This window comes from Mustela nivalis (genome assembly GCF_964662115.1).
Source record: "Mustela nivalis genome assembly, contig: HAP1_SCAFFOLD_504, whole genome shotgun sequence".
NCBI lineage: Eukaryota > Metazoa > Chordata > Mammalia > Carnivora > Mustelidae > Mustela > Mustela nivalis.
In genome coordinates this window covers 159,088-180,440 of record NW_028136152.1, presented here as the reverse complement: position 1 = coordinate 180,440, position 21,353 = coordinate 159,088, and the positions used below count along the sequence as shown (strand labels likewise).

General features: G+C 44.2%; 2 protein-coding genes across 2 annotated transcripts in view; one reads left to right on the top strand and one right to left on the bottom strand.

Moving 5' to 3' along the window:
* The window catches only part of LOC309857225 (kinase suppressor of Ras 2-like), a gene marked incomplete at its 3' end in the record, with an annotated part of 124,312 nt that extends 111,607 nt beyond the window's left edge, over positions 1–12,705 (bottom strand). Inside the window, exons 1-2 of the mRNA XM_082750014.1 lie at positions 12,365–12,705; positions 11,449–11,545 (exon numbers count right to left, since the gene is read on the bottom strand). The remainder of the gene's footprint in view (positions 1–11,448; positions 11,546–12,364) is intronic.
* On the top strand, positions 11,344–16,632 carry LOC309857224 (replication factor C subunit 5-like; the record flags this gene model as incomplete). Its single annotated transcript, XM_082750013.1, has 5 exons — positions 11,344–11,359; positions 12,608–12,959; positions 14,665–14,729; positions 14,999–15,135; positions 16,308–16,632. 5 exons carry the CDS (start codon positions 11,344–11,346, stop codon positions 16,389–16,391), a joined length of 654 nt encoding a protein of 217 aa, XP_082606139.1. The 3' UTR covers positions 16,392–16,632.
* Positions 16,633–21,353: the final 4,721 nt, after the last annotated feature.

Below are 21,353 nucleotides of genomic sequence, written 5' to 3'. Positions count from 1 at the left end.
GGAGCCCTGCGTTGGGCTCTCTGCTCAGCAGGGAGCCTGCTTCCCTTCCTCTCTCTCTCTGCCTGCCTCTCTGTCTGCTTGTGATCTCTGTCAAATAAATAAATAAAATCTTAAAAAGAAGCAGCAGCAGAAGGAAGCTTGTGAGATAATAGAACATATACATGCAAGTCTCTCGCTCAGTTCCTGACATGGGGCTCCTGAAACCCTTGTTATTTCCTAAATGATGAGCTCTTGGAGCATTTTTTGATCTAATGAGGTGACTCTGGCCTCCTGGATGGGCTCCTGGATTGGTGCTGGTCACTGGAAAGACCAAGCCAGGATTAGAAGCTTGGAATTTTCAGCCCCACCCCCTATTCTCTAGAGAGGGCAGAGGGGCTGGAAATGGGAGTTAATAATTGGTCATGCATGAGGAAGCTTCCATAAAATCCCAATACTCTGAGGTCTGGAGAGCTTCCAGGCTGGAGAACACATCGACACACTGGGAGAGTGGCATACCCCAACTTCCTGAGGACAGAAGGTCCTACACTCAGGACACTTCCAGACCCCACCTTATGTACCTCTTCAGCTGACTTGTCTTCTGTATCCTTTATCGTGTCCTCTCACAAGCTGGTAAATATAAGTAGCTGTTTCCCTGAGTTTTGTGAGATGTTCCAGCAAATTAATTGAACCTGAGAAGGGGATTGTGGGAACTCTGATTTATAGCTAATCAGTGAGAAGTACAGCTGATGAGCTAGACTTGCAGCAGGCATCTGAAGTGGGAGTTGAGGAGATAGTCTTGTGGGACCGAGCCCTGAACTTGTGGGATCTGATGCTATCCGCAGATAGTGTCAGAACAGAGTTGAATTGTAGGACACCCAGCTGGTGTTGCAGAATTGCTTGGCGCGGGGAAAACCCCCACATCTCTGGTGTCAGATGTGTCGTGAGTGCGGTAGTCCTGCGAGAGTCAGTGAGACACACTGGAGGGAGAACTGGTTTTTTTCTAAACAAAGCAGAGCTGGGCAGAGAGAAAGGCCCAACTGTGACATGCACCCGATAACGCCCCCGCCAAAACCACGGGACACTCTACAGTGATGATTGCCTGTCGGGGTTGGTGGGAGTTGGACCAAAGTAACAAGTTCCTGTAGCCCCATCCCACTCTTGCTTCCCTTAGTCACTCAGTATGAACTGTCCCAGAAAGGACGTGACCTTGGATGAACAACTCTCCACAGCTGTGGCTTGAAGCCCAAGGAGCTGGGAGCAGAGCCCATCTCTTGACTGTACTCCCAGCAATGGGACAGCAAGTCTTTGCTTGAATAGGGTCTGGGCAGCCCATCTCTTTGTCCATCATTACTGTCTGAGTCTCCTATAGCTGCTATAATAAATTAGCATAAACACTGTGACTCAAAGCAACAACAAATTTATGATCTTACAATTCTGGAGGTCAGGAGTCCAAAATCATCTCGTTGGGCTAAAGTCAAGGTGTTGGATCCAGAGGAGAACCCACTGCTTTGCCTTTCCCCTCCTCAAAAGACTGTTCACGATTCCTGGCTCATGACCCCCAGCCAGCAACACATTACTCCAACCTCTGCTTCCACTGTCACACTTTCACTATTCCCCTGCCTCCCTCTTTCCCTTATAAAGACTCTTGTGATGACACAGAGACCACTAGGATAATCTAGGATAATCTCCCGTCTCAAGATCCTTAACTTAATCCCATCTGCAAAGTCCCTTTTGCTCTGTGAGGTACCATATTCACAGGTTCCAGGGATTAGGGTATGGATATCTTTGGGGACATCATTCTGACTACCAAAATTACCAAAGAGACATTCTAGAGTAGCTGGTTAAAAGTAGCACCAACCAGATACCCTAGTTTGATCCCTACATTTGTCTACAATAATATCTCATGTAAATCCAGAGATTCCTCTGACTCAAGTACTATGCTAAGTGCTTGATGTGAATATCTCACTTATTTCTCTCCACAGTTCTGAAGTAGGTACTATCATTATAATCTTTATTTTGCAGATGAGGAAGTGGAGGCCCATCGAGGTTAAGCTATTTGCTTTTGGTCAAACCACTAGTAAATGGAAGAATCCTGATTTAAACCCTGGTCTGCCTGACTCCAAAGCTGGTACCCTTAGACCATATCTTTCTAACCCTCCTTTGCTTGTTGCTAAGATTAGGTCTTTAAGCTGCTCAACACAACCACCTCCCCTCACCCTACATGCCAGCTCAGGGTGGCACACGACAAAGGCTCAAATAAATACTTGTTAGATTGAATTCTCCAAAATTTAATCTTTCCAGTTTCCACACAACCATTAGGGTATTCTCCAATTCCCATATTCTTATTCTCACATCCAATAAACTTTTATTGGGCATTTATGTGCCAGGCACTGGAGAAATTCAAAGATGAATAAAACATGTGGCTCATTTCCAGGGAGCTCACTTTCCAGTGAGGGAGTCATGATTTTGACCTTAGAGTAATTTTTTATTTCCCTCCTGTTCCATCCCTTTGGACCATCAGCAATGAATTTGAAAACAGGAAGCATCATTATTATTGTTTCTGGACAATTATCTACAACAGGAATCTGAAGAACAAGAAGAGGAGGCTGGAAGCTCTTTGGGGCTTTTTTCCATATTAATATATATTTACTGTGCACACACACATATGTAGGGGTGATTTTAGGTTTTGTTTCCATTTTTTAAAAATGGAAGCATGTTCTATATATATTCTTATGCTTGTCTTTCCACTTAGGAATGCACAGTAGGGTGCATTTCCAAACTGGCTTCCTACTAAATGTTTTGTTCCCTTACTGACACTCATCAAAACTAGTTTCAAGTGTTTTCCCCCAAAACTTACAGGATAAGAACTTCCTTTTGTTTTGGTTACAACAACCTTGAGGAGTGACAAGTCTACCTTGTACTAAACTATCTGGCACTCCATCCCCAGAATAGTCTTTCCAAAGCCTAAATTTTCTGGTCTCTTCTCTCCAAAATTTCCCCATTGCCTGAAGGATAAACTCAGATCTGCTCTGGTTGGCCTAACAGACAAGGATTTTCAGAATCTGGCCCCTAGAGCTATTCAGCCTCCCATGGTGGTCCTACACATACAAACCGGACCTCCCACTGGCTTTCTGTACTCTGCCATAGTGGTCTTCTTGCAGATTCTGAACTGCACCAGCCTGCCTTGAATCCAGGCCTTCCAATATTTCTCTTCCCTTTCTGGACAGCATTCTCTCCTTCCTCCATCAGGATAAATTCTAATCACTCTTTGAGTCTCTGCTGAAGCCTCACTTCCTTAAGGTTTTCTTAGGCCCTTCTCAGCCTGCATCTTTCTTTTCTTTCCTTCATCCTGGGTACATACGTTATGCTAGAATTTAACTGCAAGTCTGTTTTGCCTGCAATTATCTCTGCCCCACTGGAAGGTCTGTCTTCTTCACCTGCTGAACAACCCCCCCCAACACACCCCCATTTCAGGCATCACACAGTTGGTGGCACATTGCAGGTGTTGATAAATGTTTGCTAAACGAGTGATAATGAATGACTCATGGGGAAATTTTACTGCTTCTGGTTAATATACAATGCGTAGGTGCAGTCTCATGTTGAATATTTGGTTCCACTGATAATGATAAAGAGAAAAAATCACCAAGATGAAGACATCCTAGTTTCTTTTTCAAAAGCACTTCATCTATTTTAAGGATTGTTCTTTTCTTGTGTTTATTCATTTGTGGCTTTAATCATTGTGAACCAGTTTATTTTAAATGGGTCTTTAAGAAACCAGTTATCTGAAGCATTTGGGATCTGATCTTGTGGTTTGTTGTTTCTGTTGACTCTTGCTCATGGTGGATTGTTTCCTTGTGTGTTTTGTAATTTCGAACACAGAGATCTTTATTTGTGGGAATCCAGGACATCTAGACTGAAGGTTTGCATTTAAGAGTTTGCTTAGCTCATTTCTTGGCTTAAGGGTTTCCCAAAGTAAATTTGAACCCTAAACCTTACATGAGTAGAGTCCTACTGTGAACAATTCTAAGGGGGCGTTTCTTTCCCACTCAAGGTCCAGAGTAAAAGAAATAGGCTTTCTTGCTATCTCCCTGTGTTGGCTGGATGACTTTTTCTAGTCCTTCCACCCTTTCCCTTAAGGGTATAGCTCTTTGAGGGTCGTTGAGTGGAGGCCACAGTGCCCTTCCCCCAAAGTTCTGTCCCCTGTCCTTTGGGACTTTTACAACTGAAACCCCTCCCCTGCTCCATGCAGATAAACCCTACCAGTTTAGTTTTCACCATCTGTTTTTCTGACTCCTTGAGATTATTCCTGTTTTCTGGTGGTGTTATATTTTACCCAGCATTATCTAGACGACTATTAACCGGGGAAAGTTTTTACATTATCTAGTCCAAAATAATGCCCAAAAATAGAAACCCAGTAGACTAGTTTATAGACCTTGCCCTCCATCTGTGAGCTTGAGTCTGTTTTTTATTTTTTTAAAGTCACGTTGTTCTCCTGCTATTTTCTGTATATTTACCACTCTTCTCTTATTCTCTCCCTACTTTTACAACAGTTACATTACAGAACAAAATGCCTTATGCTAATAATGTCTCATGTATAAACTAGACTTTTCTCCCCTTAGTATTTGGCTCCTATTACTGGTTCTTTTTCACCTCCTTTCCTAACTATCCTTTTATGTAATTTTCTAGTGAACAGACACCAAATATAGCTAGTATCTGATCCATATGTCACCTGCTAATTTAAATGTTCTTTTCTTAAAAAAAAAAAACAAAACACTATCCTAATTTTGCAGATAAAAAAAAAAATCCTGAGGTCGACAAAACTGCTAGCAATGTTTCCATACATACCATTGTCAAAACGCTGGCAAATTTGGTAACATGAGGTGGCCAAGTTTTTTAAAATTCAGTACTAGTACTGCAAGACATATTTCTAATTTGAATAAAAATTCTAACTTGCTTAAAACATGGTCTAGGCCTAGATAAATTTCCTTTGGCCTTAGGTCTAGGAATACATGCGACACAAGTATTTCTACTGATATGCAAGTACATCAAGTGTACTTTATACAGATAATATTTGCAGCCCTGGAGTGCTTCACAGAGGGTCTGGTTTGTAAGGCTGTTCCTCCTTACTCATAGCTTCCTTGGAATTTCTCATTTACATAACAACCAAGTAAAAATGAGATGAGTATTGAAGAAACTACTTTTGTCATTGTTCTAGTCAAGGTTACACATTAGCTGACTTATAAATAAATCACTCTCTGTGACAGAAATATCAGCAACTAGGATAGTTTATAAGCATAACCACAAAACTTTTTCCAAAGGACTTTTAAAAAACTCCCTTAGTTATGACAGCTTTGGTTAATGAATATTCTACTTGTCTCTTCCTTTCAACCTCTAAAATGTTTTTAGAGTTGGTAAATCCCAATTTTAAAAACTTGAGAAAATTGTTGCTGTGATGGTCCCTATTGCTACCGCGTAACAGACCTAACAGACCACAGCTAAATGTAATGGATTAATATAACAATCATGTTATTTGCTCGTGAATCTGCAGGAAGTAGGGCAGGGCTCAAAGGGACAGTTCACCTGTGTTTCACATGGTGTTAGCTGAGGTGGCTTCGTGTGGGACTGGAGGTTCCAAGATGGCCTCACTCGTAGGGTTTCCGTTGAAATGGCTTGAACAATTGAGGACTGCATAGGACAGCTGGGCCTCCTTCCTTGTGGTGTTGGCTGGACTCTTTTATGTCTCTGGGGCCCTCTGCTGTCACCTGAGTTCCTGGAGTCCCCTTTCTCCAACAGAAAAGCCTGGACTTCTAGTCATGGCAGATGGTATTCCCTCTAGCTAACGTGTAAACTTTCAGGCCTCAGCTTGAAAGTTCTGGAACAGCATTGCCGCCAAGTTCTTTTGGTAAAAGCAAGTCAAAGAACAGCCTCCAAGGAGTGAGGAAAAAGACTCCAGCTCTTGGGAGGGGAAGATGCATGCACCCCCTAGGGATGGGAGAAATGGGCAGCAACCATCTTTGCAGACAATCTACCATGGTTACTTTATTAATGCATTTATAAATAACTGGCACCCATTCTGATTAGAAAGTCAAAACAAATCAAAGGAGAAGTTTATCAACTATAGCTTAGTATCAGTATTGAGACAGTTTATTGTAGTTGAGACTAAAGACGTCAAGGTATTTTCCCAATATAAATAAGCTTAGGGCAGAGCTTGAATGTCACTATTCTTTATCTGCACTTACAATTTCAAGTAAGAAGGTCTTGCTTGGTTAAAACAGTAAAGCTTAAGCTAAAGTCACCTAGTCCTTAAGATCTGGGGGGGATCTTTAGTTCACTGCCTCGGTGCATGTCTTCTCCCTGGCGGTCACATTGGTGGGGTACAGGGAGACATGAATAAATGCTGTTGTTTTCTTGTTCTCAAAACACCATATTGCAGGCTTGGACCAACTTTCTAATCCCACTAATTGTTTTTTAAAGAAATAACACGATTTTGATTTTGCAAATTTTATCACACCAAGTTCTCCACAATCGGGTACACCAAGATCTTACCATTGAAACCCTTCCTGGTGTTAAGCAGATGGATAATTTTGAAATATGTATGTATGGAATTAAGTTCCATGACTATCCAAATACGCCAACTATTTCCATGGCATTTGGAATTATGCAATGGAAAACGTTTCCAGTGATGCCTTTTTATGTGTTAATTTTGCAAAATTTATTCTCAATTATAATTTCAAATCACCTGAACAACAGAAGAAAATTAGAAGCTATATCAAAACCAAGAACTTATTTGAATTTAGCATTAAGAAAACATCTTAAGTTAATTAATTGGCACAAACTGAAGATAACCCATGTTTAACAAGCCAGTTCTGGTTGACATTTGCCAAAATAGGACATACTGAATATGTTGTTTTTGTCCAATATCCCTTAAAATTTTAAGAAAAAAATTAAAGCAGAGGGTACAAAATAATTTACTCCCATGAGATTCAGGAAACTTTAGATAATCCTTTAAGAAGGAAATTTGCTTTCGTTAATTTTTTAAAAATCTGTACTTTGAACAATCTTTAAATTTTAAGACTTTTTCAAGACACAATTGTCCAATCTTCATACTGATGAACATGCCAGATAATTTAATTTCCTGCACATCTGCCAAGATTGGACATCTTCAGATTGGAATAAGACTGAATTCTAAGGTGTGTCCTTTAAAAAAAAAAACAACAAACAATTTCTCTTAAGTTGAAAGATTCATTAAAAGTATATTTTGAGGGGCGCCTGGGTGGCTCAGTGGTTTGGGCTGCTGCCTTCGGCTCGGGTCATGATTTCAGGGTCCTGGGATCGAGCCCCGCATCGGGCTCCCTGCTCCACAGGAAGCCTGCTTCCCTCTCTCTCTCTCTCTCTCTCTGCCTGCCTCTCTGCCTACTTGTGATCTCTGTCTGTCAAATAAATAAATAAAATCTTTAAAAAAAAAAGTATATTTTGAACATCTATCTCTTTGAAACACTTAAAATATCTTCGAGTTTAAAAATTCTTCATGTTGACTTGGGATAGCCTTGGCTCTTCAATTTTCAGTACTATTGTCTTTACTTTTCAGTATTGCATTTATTTAAAATAAGTGTATTTTTTAAAACACATTGCCATTGAACTTGGGCCAGATGCTTTGAAAGAGTGAGTTTAGGGGGGTTGGGGGAACAGGAAAAAATGTCTATAAATAGTTCTTTCTGTAGCATCTACTGTATAATAAAGTGTTGTGTAACTCTGCCATGCAACGTAAATAATGATAGTAATTTGCATTTTCTTATTACTATTCATCCTCGAATTGAATCTGCAGTCTTTTGCCAATATTAAGGTCTATTTCTTACTTCGCTACATCCCCAGGGTCCCTGCTATGTTGAGAGAGGGGAGAGAAACAGTCCCTTTGTTTTGCACGCAGATTGTACAACAGGTAACACACCAAATGCTTTTTGCCTTGCAATTCTGTCCCATAGAACCAAAGGCAGTGTGGTCCATGCCTGGACCAGTACCGAACAGAGCCAGGGTAATGGAACTACACTTCCATCCCCTCCTTATTAACACCTTTTCCTCTTTTTCAATCAAGATGGTCCCAGAGTCTAGTCCAGGGCAATGATGCTGGGCTCAAACTAGAGGGAAACAGAGAAGACTCCAGAAGAAGAAATATTTTTAAAATTTCACCAGCCCAGAGGGCCTATTATTAGTGTGACAGAATAATGTGATGGAGAAATTAATGGATTTACTTTCCACTGCGGACTCATCACCAAAAACTAAGGGTTGTTTTTTATTTTTATTTTTTTCCTTTTCCCCAAGCAATTAAGCCTCAGAGTCCTGGAGCATTGGGTTTGCCTGGCTCAGGGGAGCTTAGACGCCTAGGAACTTTTGGACTTGGGGTTGAATGATCAAAATGCTAAGCCCCTAGCAGGGAGGAGGTTGGGAGTGTTATGTGAGAGGCCAGTGGTCCCGCTCCCTGAAGAATTCCATACTTAGTGATGCAGAACAGTGGTGAGGAACAAGGTGGTGGGAGAGAGATACATTATGTGGTATCTGGGGCTTCTCAGCTGAAATCTGCACACCAGCTGCTTGGAGACCTTGTTAAAATGCAATTCTGATTGAGGAGTCCTGGAGTGGGTCCAGAGATTCTGCATTTCTAACAAGCTCCTAAGGAGTGTTGATACTATTGGTTCTGGAACCTCGCTTTGAGTTAGTAAGTGGGTGAGAAGGAGAAGGTGGCAGAATTTCAAAGGAGGGGCCCAGGGAAGTCTAAGCCTCAAACTTGATGACAAAGAGCATCTATGCCAACAGACTTTAGGAACAGCTGAAGACTAAAAGCCCTTCCTCAAATATTCTGGCCTATTTCCCTACAACCTCTTTGCCTTCTTGACCCCAGGGTACCGAAGGAACCCAACTCCCACAGAATGAATTTCCACACTCCCTTGGTTTGAGGAAGAGACGGTGGAGGACCTTGAGCCACATTCTATGGAATTTAGAAAAATTAAAAAATGTGAAATTTTTTGAGCCCATGGAGCAAATTCATATGAATCACCCTTTCAATCTCAAAGTTAAAGAGCATCAGATTTGAGAATCAAAAAAGAACCATTCCTTAATTATTCAACGAACACACTTTAGGGGACAATGAATGGATTTCCCTAAACCCTGTCGGGTTTAGGGGCTTTCTGGGGCTTCCGACAAAGACAAAGTCCTTGAAGGCAGCGAGTGCCCCCAAAAGAGCTGAGGAATTTACAGTCCTTATCAGTCAATGATTTGGCTGTGGTCACCAAAGAAAATGGCCTTTCCTCTACACAAACTCTTCGAATTCCCCTTTGAGATTTTTTTCCTCCTTCAAGTCCTTGCTCTTCATTTAAACATGATTTCACCAGTACAAACATGCTCAGGAGAAAGACCCAGTTTGATTTTCTTCTGCCAGCATCTTCCAAAGATAGCCTCGCATCCCATTCTCTCATAAGAACAAATCTTAAAAATAAACTAAGGCAGTAAGTGCTGTGTCCAAAGCCAAGTTTGTTCCAAAGCTGAGAGTAATAAAATCCAGGGCTCCCTTCCCCTAAGTCAATTTTAAGAGCAAATGCTTTTCGTTGGTAATTTTGTTTGTAACTTCTGATCCTGCCATCTCTAGGACCTACGGTTTTATTAAAGCATTTCCAAATCTGGTTCTGATTACATAAGAAAAGTTTGTGCCCATGTTCATCAGTGTCACAATTCACGTGGAGCTACCGGCTTTATTTATCCTTATTTCTCCAGAAGGTCTACAATCTAGGCAGAGGGTCAGAAGGAATGACTGCGTCTTCTGCCTGATCATCTGTATTTCAGAAAGAAAAACTCACATGATCCAACATTTGTGCTTTACCAGCAGTTCTTTTTTTTTTTTTAATTAGGTGCCAATGTTTAACATACGGTAATTTACATAAAAATCTAAATTTTTGATGGCCCTTAAAAAAATTGTACACCCTGGCAACTTACAGATGCCATTCCTCATGGCTGAATATCGGCCTGCCCATTTCACAAATGCCAATACTGAGGACCAAAGACATATTAAGTAACTTGCCCAAAGGGCTATGCCTTTAATTAATTCAATTAATAACAAAACCAGAAACACACAAAACTGCAGAGACACACATTAAATGGACACCTCTGTTTTTCTGGCGTATGCGTGTGAGTACCCATTCTCTGTCTTAGAAAGAGATGGCAAGCTCCAGGACTGAGAAGCGGTGGGAGTGGAGGACGGTGGTTCTCAAACGCCAGTGCATCAGAATCCCCTTGAGGGCCTGTTACAGCACAGATGGCTGGGTCCACCCCCAGAGTTTCAGATTCAGTGGGTTTGGGGTAGGGACAAGAATAATTAACATTTCTAACAAGTTCCCAGGGGCTGCTGCTGCTGCCAGTCCAGGGACCACACTAGCTGAGCTCGCTAAGAATTTGGGCTCTTGTCCTGGTTAGATCCAGTTGTGACCATTATACCAAGTCAGAAAACCTACTAAACTTTTGGGCAAGTTACTTAGTCTATGAAATGGAGCTAATGATAGTAGCTTAGGCTTATTGCAACAACTGAGTGGGTATAATAAATGTAAAGCAAAGTACATAGGACAGTGTCCGGCCCCTAGCAACTCTCTAAGAAGTATTAGTTATTATTGTTCATTCCTTCATGGAACAATTATTGATTGATTGCTTCCTCTGAGCCATGCATCAGGCACTAGGAATATAGTGGCAAATAAATCAATGCTTTGCCTTCTAAGAAGCTTACAACCCACTGGGGAGGCACACAACACATGACCTTGTAAATATATAAGATAACGCCACACAGAAGAATTCTGCATTCCAAGCAAACCGAGTAGCAGCTGCACACAGAATTTTATGAGAACTCGGTCTAGTCTCAGTCACATCTTCCAGCTCAAAGAGGTGGTGGCACCGTGTTTCTAAGACAAAGGTCCCTTAGCAAAATGACTATATATACATCATTAATTTTTTATTATGTAGACTTACAATATATTTTACATTGTATATGTAATATTGATATATATGTTTTCTATGTCAATAACATTTATGTATAATAAAATATATTTTGTGTTTTAAATATGTTTTATATTTTTATATTCCTGTTTATATTTTATATATCCTAGGAATGGCTCCCATGATTATGGAGGCCAAGAAGTTCCAGAATGGGCTGTCTGCAAGCTGGAGACCCAGGAGCCAGAGATGTGATTCAGTCTGAATCCAAAGGCCTCAGAAAAAGGAGTACTGGTGTCTGAGGGCATGAGAAGATGGATACCCCAGCTCAAAAAGAGAGCCAATTCGCCCATCCTCTGCCTTTCCGTTCTATTCAGGCCCTCTGTGGACTGGATGATGCCCACCAGCACCGGTGAGGCCCTCCTTGCTCAGTGCACCGATTCCAACACCGACCACTTTCAGAAACACCCTCCGAGACACAGCCCAGGCGTAATATGTTACCGGCTCTCTGGGCGGCCAGAGTCCAGTCACGTGGACGCATGAAATCAGCCCTCGCGGGTATAGTCACACCAGCCGCCGATTCTTGAGTAGGTTTTGCCTGAGAGGAAACATTTGAAACAAGAACAGGGTGGGTGGAGAGTGTGCTAGAAGGGGAGGAGAGAGTAAGGCGGTTGCCGGCTGCTTTACACGGGTTGTTTGATCCTGGCAGGTACCTCTGGAGTAGAGATTACAGGACGAGGAGAGAAGCTGGTGGCAAAGGGGCAGACGAAGGATCTGAACACGCAGAGTCCGAGCTGGCCACCGTCACACCACAAGCCACAGATGACCCTTTCCGCTTCCGAATTCCCAGGCAGGGGCCAGCCTCAAGTATAACTTCCCTCCTGTGTTTGCCTCACTGCCCCTCTACTCTGCTCCTAGAGCAGCTGCCACAGATGTAATCAGGTGCAGGGAGCAGCCGCTTCTGATTCAGAACCCTTCTGACCCCAGGCCAGCCTCCTCTTTTCTCCCTATTGTCTTTCTCACAAGTTAAAAAAAAAAAAAAAAAAGCTTTATTCTGGATAAAGTATGTAATCTGTAAGATGCAATACATACTCGTCATACTCATGGCTGGGAAATACAGACCAGCAAAGTAGAAAGAAATAAAAGTGGTCCAAAATCATCTCATTGCAGAAAAAGGCACTAAAATGTCAATACTCGTTCCCCTATCTTCCGATCCTAGGGATCCTGTCCTCTGTGCTTGGTAGCTAGCCCTTTCCAGTTACACGCTATTAAACTAACTGGGAGCTTGGTTTTGGTCTTCACTCTGGGGTTGCTCCTGGAGCTGGGCTCTCCGCATTGTGTTGGGTGAGGGGCACGGACTGGGAGGTAGACCGGAGCTGTGCGTGTTTGCAGTTGTTTATCCATTCGAAGTACTCACCTCCCAGCTTATTTCGAGCCTTTTTTTTTCCTAGGGCATCTATATTCAAGACCTGGCCCCGTCATTTCGGGTTGTTTTCCCTCGGGCGGGGTTTTTCCGCGCTGGAGGCTCTCTGTTCCTTCGAACTCTAAGTGTTAACTTTGGGGGTAGCTGGAACTGGCTTTCGCCGTGGGACTTTAGTTTGTAACGATGACTGGCCGCTGCAGGGGGTGACCCGGCCTCTCTTGCTTCCCCCGGCCTCAGGAAGCCCCGTCGCACCGGCGAAAGGGCAGCGCTGGGCTGAAAGGGCTGACCCGGAGGGAGTCGGGCGCCCGGCGCCTCTCGGTAACCTAGTAACCGGCGCCTTGGCAACGGGGAGGGGGCGGGACCTAGGGAGGAAGTCGGAAGCTGGAGGCTACGTCTCGCGAGAGTTCCTTTTGCGCGCGAACTCTGAGTGCCCGGGTACCTGGGCCCGCTCGCAGCTGGTGACTGTGCAGGTCACCGGGGCCCGCGGCGACCCCGGCAGACCTGGACACCTTTATCACCCCGCCATGGAGACCTCAGCGCAGCAGGAGCAGCAGCAGCCGGTGGCGGCCAAGATCAGAAACCTGCCCTGGTAGGAGGAGGCCTGTCTGCCGCGGGAAAGGGGATCGGTGACCGGGGTGGGCCAGCGGCCAGGCCGCCGCCCGCCGGACCTCGTCCTGCCGCCCCCGACCTGGCCCGGACGGAGCCCCAGATTTTCTCCTTGACATCCCCAGCTCCTCAGCCCCCTCCGTTCTTCTAGGACGTTTGCCAGGTCTTCCCGCTGCCCTACTCCCATCGCCCCCATTCCTTTTACGCGCTGCGGGTGACAGCACTGGGGTTAGATCCCGCATCTTCTGACTTTGCATCGGCCTCCGTACCAAAATGCTCTCTACTCTTGCCGGGATCTTCGATGCAATTATTGCTCAAATCCTAAACTGAAATGATCATGATGATTATAAGGCTTCCCAGTTAAGTTGTATTTAAATGGCTTCTTATTAGATTAGCAGGGACCCTGTTAGACGTTCCATCTTTACAAAGACCCTAGAAGGGAGGTAGTTATTATTCTAGTTGTAAACCCAAAAGGTTAAAGGACTTGCCTCAGGTCCGGAGCTAGAAACAGGTTGGGATTTGAACCCAGGCGAAGTGAGAGCTTGCACTTGTAACCATCCTGCTTTCATAGTTGCCTCTGAGTGTTGTTTTAGAAACTGATGGGATCCGTCCTGATGTCTGTGAAAGCTCCAAGTTGGTCTTGTCTAAGAAGGAGATCAGTTTGTTTTTATCGTGGAAAAAAACACATAACATACCGTTTCCAGCTGTAAACATTGTAAAGGGTATAATTCCGTGACTTTAAGTACTTTGAGAATGTTGTGCTACTGTGTCACTCTCTAGTTCCCAAATTTTTCATTTTACCGCAGATGGAAACTCCATACTTTATGGGCAATTACTGTCCATCCCCACCGTCCCCTTCCTGCACTGCCAATCTGCTGTCTCTGAATTTGCCTATTGTGGCTGGTCATATAAATAGAATCGGTGTATGGCCTTTGGAGACTGGCGGCTTTCACAGCATCATGTTTTTGGGGTTCATCATGTTGTAGCGGGTGTGGTTGCTTCATTTCTTTTTATGGGTGAATAATCCATTGTATGGATCGACCACCACTTACTTGCCCATTCATCTTCTGATGTATATGTCTGATGTCAATCTTTTTAAAAGATTTTATTTATTTATTTGAGAAAGGGAGAGCAAGCATGAGGGGGAGAAGCAGACTCCCTGCTGAGCAGGGAGCCCAAGGCAGGGCAAAATCCAAGGACCCTGAGATCAGGAATTGAGCCAAAGGCAGATGCTTAACCGACTGAGCCACCCACGTTCCCCAGTGAGTCCAGTTTTTAATTTACTTTGAAATAGTAGGTGCCCATCCAGGTTGAGATTATTTATAGGCAGATAGCTGGAAAGGTAAAATGAGAGCAGTGCTGTGGGCATTTGGGCTATAACCTTGCTGGGGGCAGGCATGGTGGCTGTCCTGTGTATTGTAGGATGTTTAGTGACAGCCCTGGTGCCTATCCACTGGAGGCCTGTAGCACCCTCCACCCAAATGTGACAACCAAAAATGTCTCCAGATATCACCAAGTGTTTTCTGGAGGATGAAACTGTCCCTGGTTGAGAACCAGTGGTCTGTATTCAAAGTTAAAGGATTTTATTTCCCTTTCTCTTTTCATTAGGATATGAAAGGATTCTTTTGCATGTGACAGCATGTTCTGGCATTTGTGTGTATTGTAATCCATGCTACATTCTATTTCAGGGTTGAAAAATACCGGCCACAGACACTGAACGATCTGATTTCTCATCAGGACATTTTGAGTACCAGTAAGCATCCGTGTGTCAGTTGCTGTCATTCTAGTTGGAGGACCTGTATAAATTTCTTGGTGATGTCTCTGCTGAGTAATAACCTTGAAGTATCTGACTGAGCTTTATGGAATGTTGTTGTAAGAGCTGAGTCCCTTCAGATTTTTCATTGTTGCGTCTGCCTCTTATTTGAATGTGGACTTGAAGTGCGTTCGAGCCAACTCTAGGGCCCAGGTGAATAAGGCAACTCTTGGAAACTGATGGGCTCTCTCTTTCTTCCCAATCCTCAGTTCAGAAATTTATTAGTGAAGACCGCCTGCCACACCTGCTTCTCTATGGTCCTCCGGGGACAGGAAAGACCTCCACCATCCTGGCCTGTGCAAAACAGCTGTACAAAGATAAGGAATTTGGCTCCATGGTCTTGGAGGTAAGTAAGAGGATTCTTCTCACTCTGCAAAGAACTCGAGTCTCTTAGTTCTCTTAGATTTGTCTTACTTTACAAGTAAGTTGCTGTGCTGGAAGTGGGGAAAGAAACAGACAAAATATCTCGAGTGGCTTTTGTCTAGAGTCGACATTTGGGCCTGAGTTGGCATTAGCTAGAGGGCAGTGGTAGGGCTGGATATTTTTCTTAGCCTTTGCCAGCTTGCACGCAAACACTCTGGGGTGCCTCAGTGAGTGGTCACTTGGTGGCTTGCTGTCTTCCACGTGCCCATCCAGAGTTCGTCTCCATGTGGCTCCCTCCCGTTCTTGCCCTGGAAGGCTGAATAGTCTTGACTACAGGCTGCCTTGTCCTTTGGTTCCCCCGGTTACGTTTGGCCAATAGGGGCCCTGGCAGGAGTCGGGAGAAGGAGAGCGGTGCCTGGTTCTGTCTGGGGGGTCACCACAGGCTGACAGCATCCCCACCTGCTGGGCAGATCCCACAGCCTTCTCCAGCTGAGCACCACTCCCCCACTCACCTCTTAAGACCTGGGGTTGGTAGTGGGTCCCAGCAGTTGCAGAGGAGTTGCACAGCTCTTGTGGTTTCCCCATCCCCCCCGCCGTTTCAAATCTCTCTACATGTCATTCTTTTCAAATCCCTGAACTTGCGAATGCCATCTGTTTGCTCTGAGAGTGGACTGATACCCTTAGATTACAAAGTTGCAAATATTGTCTATTGCAAGAAAAAAATGTCTAACTAATTTTTTCATTATAGCTCTTAGAACCTTCCTGCCACCAGTGTTCTTCCTTCAGTATGTTAAAGACTGGTAACTTCTGGGTTGCTCTGGGTTGAGGTGGCTCAAATCAGCATGATTCTGTTCATGCCCGAGGTGCTGTTCACTTTGGTCAGGCCAATGAGTTACTCTGCCAGAGTATGTCAGTGGTTTTCTTCCAGTGCGGAAGGAAACACAGTCATTTGCCTTTCAGAACGTAACGTAATGGTGTAGTGAGTTGTGAGTTTTAAATACAGTTGTGATCTTGGTTTTTAATAGTGTTTATTTCACAGCTGTCGTTAGACCTGGAGACCTAGCCTGCCGAGCTGGGTGGATGAAAGGTAAATAAGTTCGTAGATAACATACAAACGTGTTTCTAATGGACTCTGCTTTCTCTCTCCCGCATTAGCTGAATGCTTCAGATGACCGAGGAATAGAGATCGTTCGGGGACCCATCCTGAGCTTTGCTAGCACAAGGACAATATTTAAGTAAGAATTATTTGCCTAATTTCTCTCCCTGGAGACTCTGATCAGTGAGAGGACAGAGCTTTATTTTTTTAATCCTCCCCTTTGCTTGTCTATAAAGGTACAAAATGACTTCACCAAAAGTAGCCATGAAAAAGAGGTACAAAGATGCTAGTAAGAAATAATTCCAGGGACGTCTGGGTGGCTCAGTTGGTTAAGCAGCTGCCTTCGGCTCAGGTCATGATCCCGGCGCCCTGGGATCGAGTCCCACATTGGGCTTCTTGCTCGGCAGGGAACCTGCTTCTCCCTCTGCCTCTGCCTGCCTCTCTGTCTGCCTGTGCTCGCTCGCTGTCTCTCCCTTTATCCCTGACAAATAAATAAATAAAAATCTTTAAAAAAAAAAAAAGGTATAATGTCTGTTAAGGACCTGCTCCCTACTTTAGGGACAACTGCCTTCTTGCTGTGTCCTCAGATGGTGGAGAGAGTGAGAAGAAGCAAGCTCTCTGCTCTTCTCTGTTCACATAGGGGCTCTAAGCCCATCACAAAGACTCCACTGTCATGACCTCCTTACCTCCCTAAGGCTCCCATTTGCAAATATCATCTTATCGGGTTTGGGATTTCAACATATGAGTTTGGAGGTGGGGGACACATCCAGTCCACAGCACATCATTTTATAGCACATCCTACAACAACAACCCTATGAACTCAGTGCCATTCTGACCCCCATGCGAGAGAGGAGGAGGCGTGGCTTAGGAATGGTAACTGACATGCCCATGTTCATGTGACTATTTGGTGACAGTGACAGGATTTGAACCCAGGTCTGGCTCCAGGTCCCACAGCCTCTTTACTGCTTTATTCAGTGCTTTCCATTGACAGGCAAACCCCTCTTCTTCCTCCAAATAACCCTTTAAAGCAGATATTTTTTTGAGAATCCAATGAAATATTTCCTCATGGATCCTAAAATGTCATCACTACTCAAGCTGTGTCAGTTGGGAGTGCCCAGTTCAATGCCAGTTTCTTCCCACTCAGACGTCTCTCTTGGGGTGTCAGCCTTACCTTACAGCCTTGGGGTGTATAGCCCAGGGATCAGAAACAAGCCAAATATATAGGTAAACATCACAGCAGGATCGTCTGTCCATTCACTGCGGTTACATCATCATGACCTTGGCCAAACCATCTGACCTCTTTGTCAGTTTCCTCATCTGTAAAATAAGGTGCTAATAGTCCCTACTTCAAAGTTTTGTAGAGCTTTAATGAGATATGGTATGTGGAGCTCTTATAACACAGGCTGGCGCTTCATAAGCTTTCCAGTAAGTATTTGCTGTGATACTATAATTGTTGGTCCAGAAATAGTAGACCCTGTTGCTTTCTCTTTTCTATTACTCATCACACTTTTTTTTTGGGGGGGGGGGGTATATATCTTGCCACTTCACCAAACTCTTGAAAACCTCAGACTGCTTGAGATTAGATTTCAAATCCCTCTCCAGCTCTGTGGTCTTGCGTAAGCCCCTTCACCTTCCTAAGCCTCCCTTTGCTTTCCAGTGAACACTACCATACTGTGTGTCTGTGTGCAACACACTAGAACCGTCCCTGGAACACAGTAAGGGCTAAATAAATGTTAAGTATTACTGTTGTTATAGCGACTGGTGTTATTGTCAGTAACACTGTCACTGAGAGCTGAGCTCACAGATTTTTCTCCTTAAATGCCGGTGGGATGCCAGGTGACCCCTTCCAGGTCAGAGGATCGATTATACTCCAGCCGGTAGGTTTACTCTTCCAGGGAAGGAGCGCAGACTCTGCTGTAATACAAAAAGCAACAGACTCAACCCTGGCTGATCTAGGAACCAAAGCCCCGGGCGGAAACAGAAACTGAAATATGACGCTCTTGGCCCAATAAAATTGTCAGATGGGCTGCTCTGAGCAAGTGCCTGATTAAGCGAATCTAACTGCCGCCGTAGGTTACTCCTCGGCACCATTGACCAGCAGGGAATCCATCGATCATCTGGGCTGGAAGCCGAGGCAGAATGGGGAGGTGCAGGTGTCCAGGCACGCCTCCTCTGTCAGAAACAAATTACTTCCATCTCCAGGACTGCCTGGCCGGAGGGTCATAAATCATGGTGGTAATCGATAGTTTGGGGATGGGCAATCGGGAGGCAGGCACTGGGGCTCCAGAAGTCCCAGAAGGGTTATATCGGAACAGATCAGACAGCCCCAAACCCGGCTCTGCTCTTTTTCTGACTGTATGAGTTTAGGCAAGTCACTTGACCTCAGGGACCATTTTCTCATCTAGGAGATGGGTCTATTAATACCTCACAGGGCTCCTGGGAAGTTTCAACGAAGGAGATGCAGACGACCTACCATGGCCCAGACCTTGACATGCAGCAGGTCCAAATTGAGACACGTGGCAAATATAAAAGTACACAGTGGGTTTCAAGGTGTTTGATAATAAGAATGGACAGTAACTCCTTATTGCTTTTTCATATGGATGATGTGTTGAAATAATAATAACAACACTTTCGATCTATATGATTAAATAAAATATACTAGAAAACTAATGGCAAATGCTTTTTAGGTTTTTTAATGTGACTACCAGAAAAGAACGAGTGGAAAACATCTCAGTAACTTTTTCTATGGGTCCCATGTTGAAATGATATTATCTGCAATATACTGGGGTTAAGTAAAAATATTCTTTTTTAAAAAATGTTTTATTTATTTCTTTGAAAGAAAGACACAGTGAGACACAAGCAGGAGGAGTGGAAGAGGGAGAAGCAGGCTTCCCTCGGAGCAGGGAGCCCGATGCAGGATTCAATCCCAGGACACGGGGATCATGACCTGAGCCGAAGGCAGATGCTTAATGGCTGAACCACCCAGGTGCCCCAAAAATATGTTCATCAGATTAATTTCACCTGTTCCTTTTTAGTTTTTTTAATGTGGCTATAAGAAAATCTAAAGTTATATATGTGACTCTCATTATTTCTCTGTTGAATGACACTGGTCTGTTGCTTCCTTTCCCTCTTATATTTTTGCTTCATGAAATCTGATGACCTCCACAGTCCCATGGACAAATTCCATCTTTCTCTGAGTCTCAGCTTCCTCGCCAGGCAGAAAGAGAGAAAAATCAGAGTTACTATGTAGGGAGCCTTTACCAGACACTATTACAAGTACATGCGTTAGCTCCCTTACTCATCAGAGTGACACTCTGAGAGAGACATCGACCCATTTCACAGTTGAGGAGACTGAGGGCCGAAGCTGTGTGACCAGCAAGAAGAGTGAGGACTCGAAGCTAGTTCTACCTCACGCCAATATTCTTTACTCCCAGTTTCTACTTGCTCCTGTGCACTTGCTTCCTTTAGGACCAGGAGCATGCCAAGACACAGGAGCAAGGAGGAATTTGTAAACTCAAGCAAAATTCCTCCTCAGCCAGTTCCAAGTGCCCCACATAGTGTCTTCCAAGGGCTGGAAAGACCCACTGGATGGCATGGCTTCCTCTCTGATGTAACCACTCTGAGAGCCAAAAATACTGAGGAGCAAGTGGCCCCCATACATGGCCTGAGGACCCCCATCTTCCCCAGAGCTGCAGTCTTCCTATGGGCTGACTACGGGTTGGGTAATTCTCATCGGAGAGCGGCCCCCAACCTTCTCCCCCTCACCTCCTACCTGAACATTCTTACAGATTTCCTGAAATTGTGACTCTTATTCCAGAAAGTGGCATTTCCAGATGAACGGGCTGTTTCATTTGCCCTTTTGTCATTGAGTAGGGGTGCGCATGTTTGTAGCTGCAGGTGGAAGAATTGCATCAGGTGAGGAAGGTGACTTAAAATTTGTACATATGGGAAGGAGGATGGATGCTGGGCAGGCAGGGGGTAGAATGTGTGTGTGAGTGTGTGTGCACACGTACTTGAACCCCGTATCCCATCTCTGATTATTCTGAGAACAGCACCATCCCCTTTCTTTAGGGAATTATCTGTCCCTCCCCGACCCCCACCATGTCATGTCACTGAGCCCTATCCCTCGGATGCTGGAGTAGCCAAGTAACTTGAGGTAGGCCAGTCCGAGGCCCTTTCTTGGGGATTTGAATCTTGAGCAGATGCTCCAGGGACAAAAGGAATGGATTTATTTGTCCTTTGAGGCAGCCCACTATTCTTGCTGCTAAGGTCCCTGGGACTGCCCCGCTTACTGGCCTTTCTGTGGCCTGTTGTTTATCTCATATTTCAATTCTGTGAGCTTGCAGTAACTCTCCAATTTACCCTCCCTTTGCTTTTGAGCTAAATTCAATCTGCTTTTTTGTTACAGAGCTGATACCAACAGAGAGGAAGGACCCCAACTCTCTGGCAGTCTGCTTTGCCAGAAGGACTGGGGGGGTGGTATTTAAGTGGAAGTTATAATACAATGTATTATATTATAACATAATACAATAATACAATACCTAATACAATGCTAGCTCAGCAGCAGCCTGAGAAGTTCAAAGCTTCCTTCAAGATTTTTGCCAGTTCTCAGAAGGATTCAGGTGCTTACTGTTCTTGCCTCCACACTTGGTAGTTCCACATCCCTCCGGAGGTGAAACTCCGCTTCCTGCTTGAGTTCTATGTAAGAAAGAAAGAACAAAAGAAGAAAGAAAGAAAGAAAGAGGAAAGGAAAGGAAAGAAAAGAAAAAAAATCAAAAGAAAAGAGGGGAAGAAAAGAAAAGAAAAAGAAAGAAGGAAGAAGGAAGGAAGGAACCCACAATTTGTGAGGATAGTAAATTTTCCACAGATTTCAGGGGCGGAGTAGAAGACAGTCAAGGTCAACATTGCTTTAGTGAGAACAGCTTCCAAATGGAACACTAGGCATGAGGATTTTTCAAACATCCCTGGATCAACACTTTTTGGGTTTGGTGGTGGTGATGGGGGTGATTCAAGCCCCCTTTCCCTCACTCAACTCCAACCCTCCCCATCTGGCTGTGTCTCCTCTGTCTCCCATCTCTTCAGGCTCTCCTAATCTCACTTTCCTA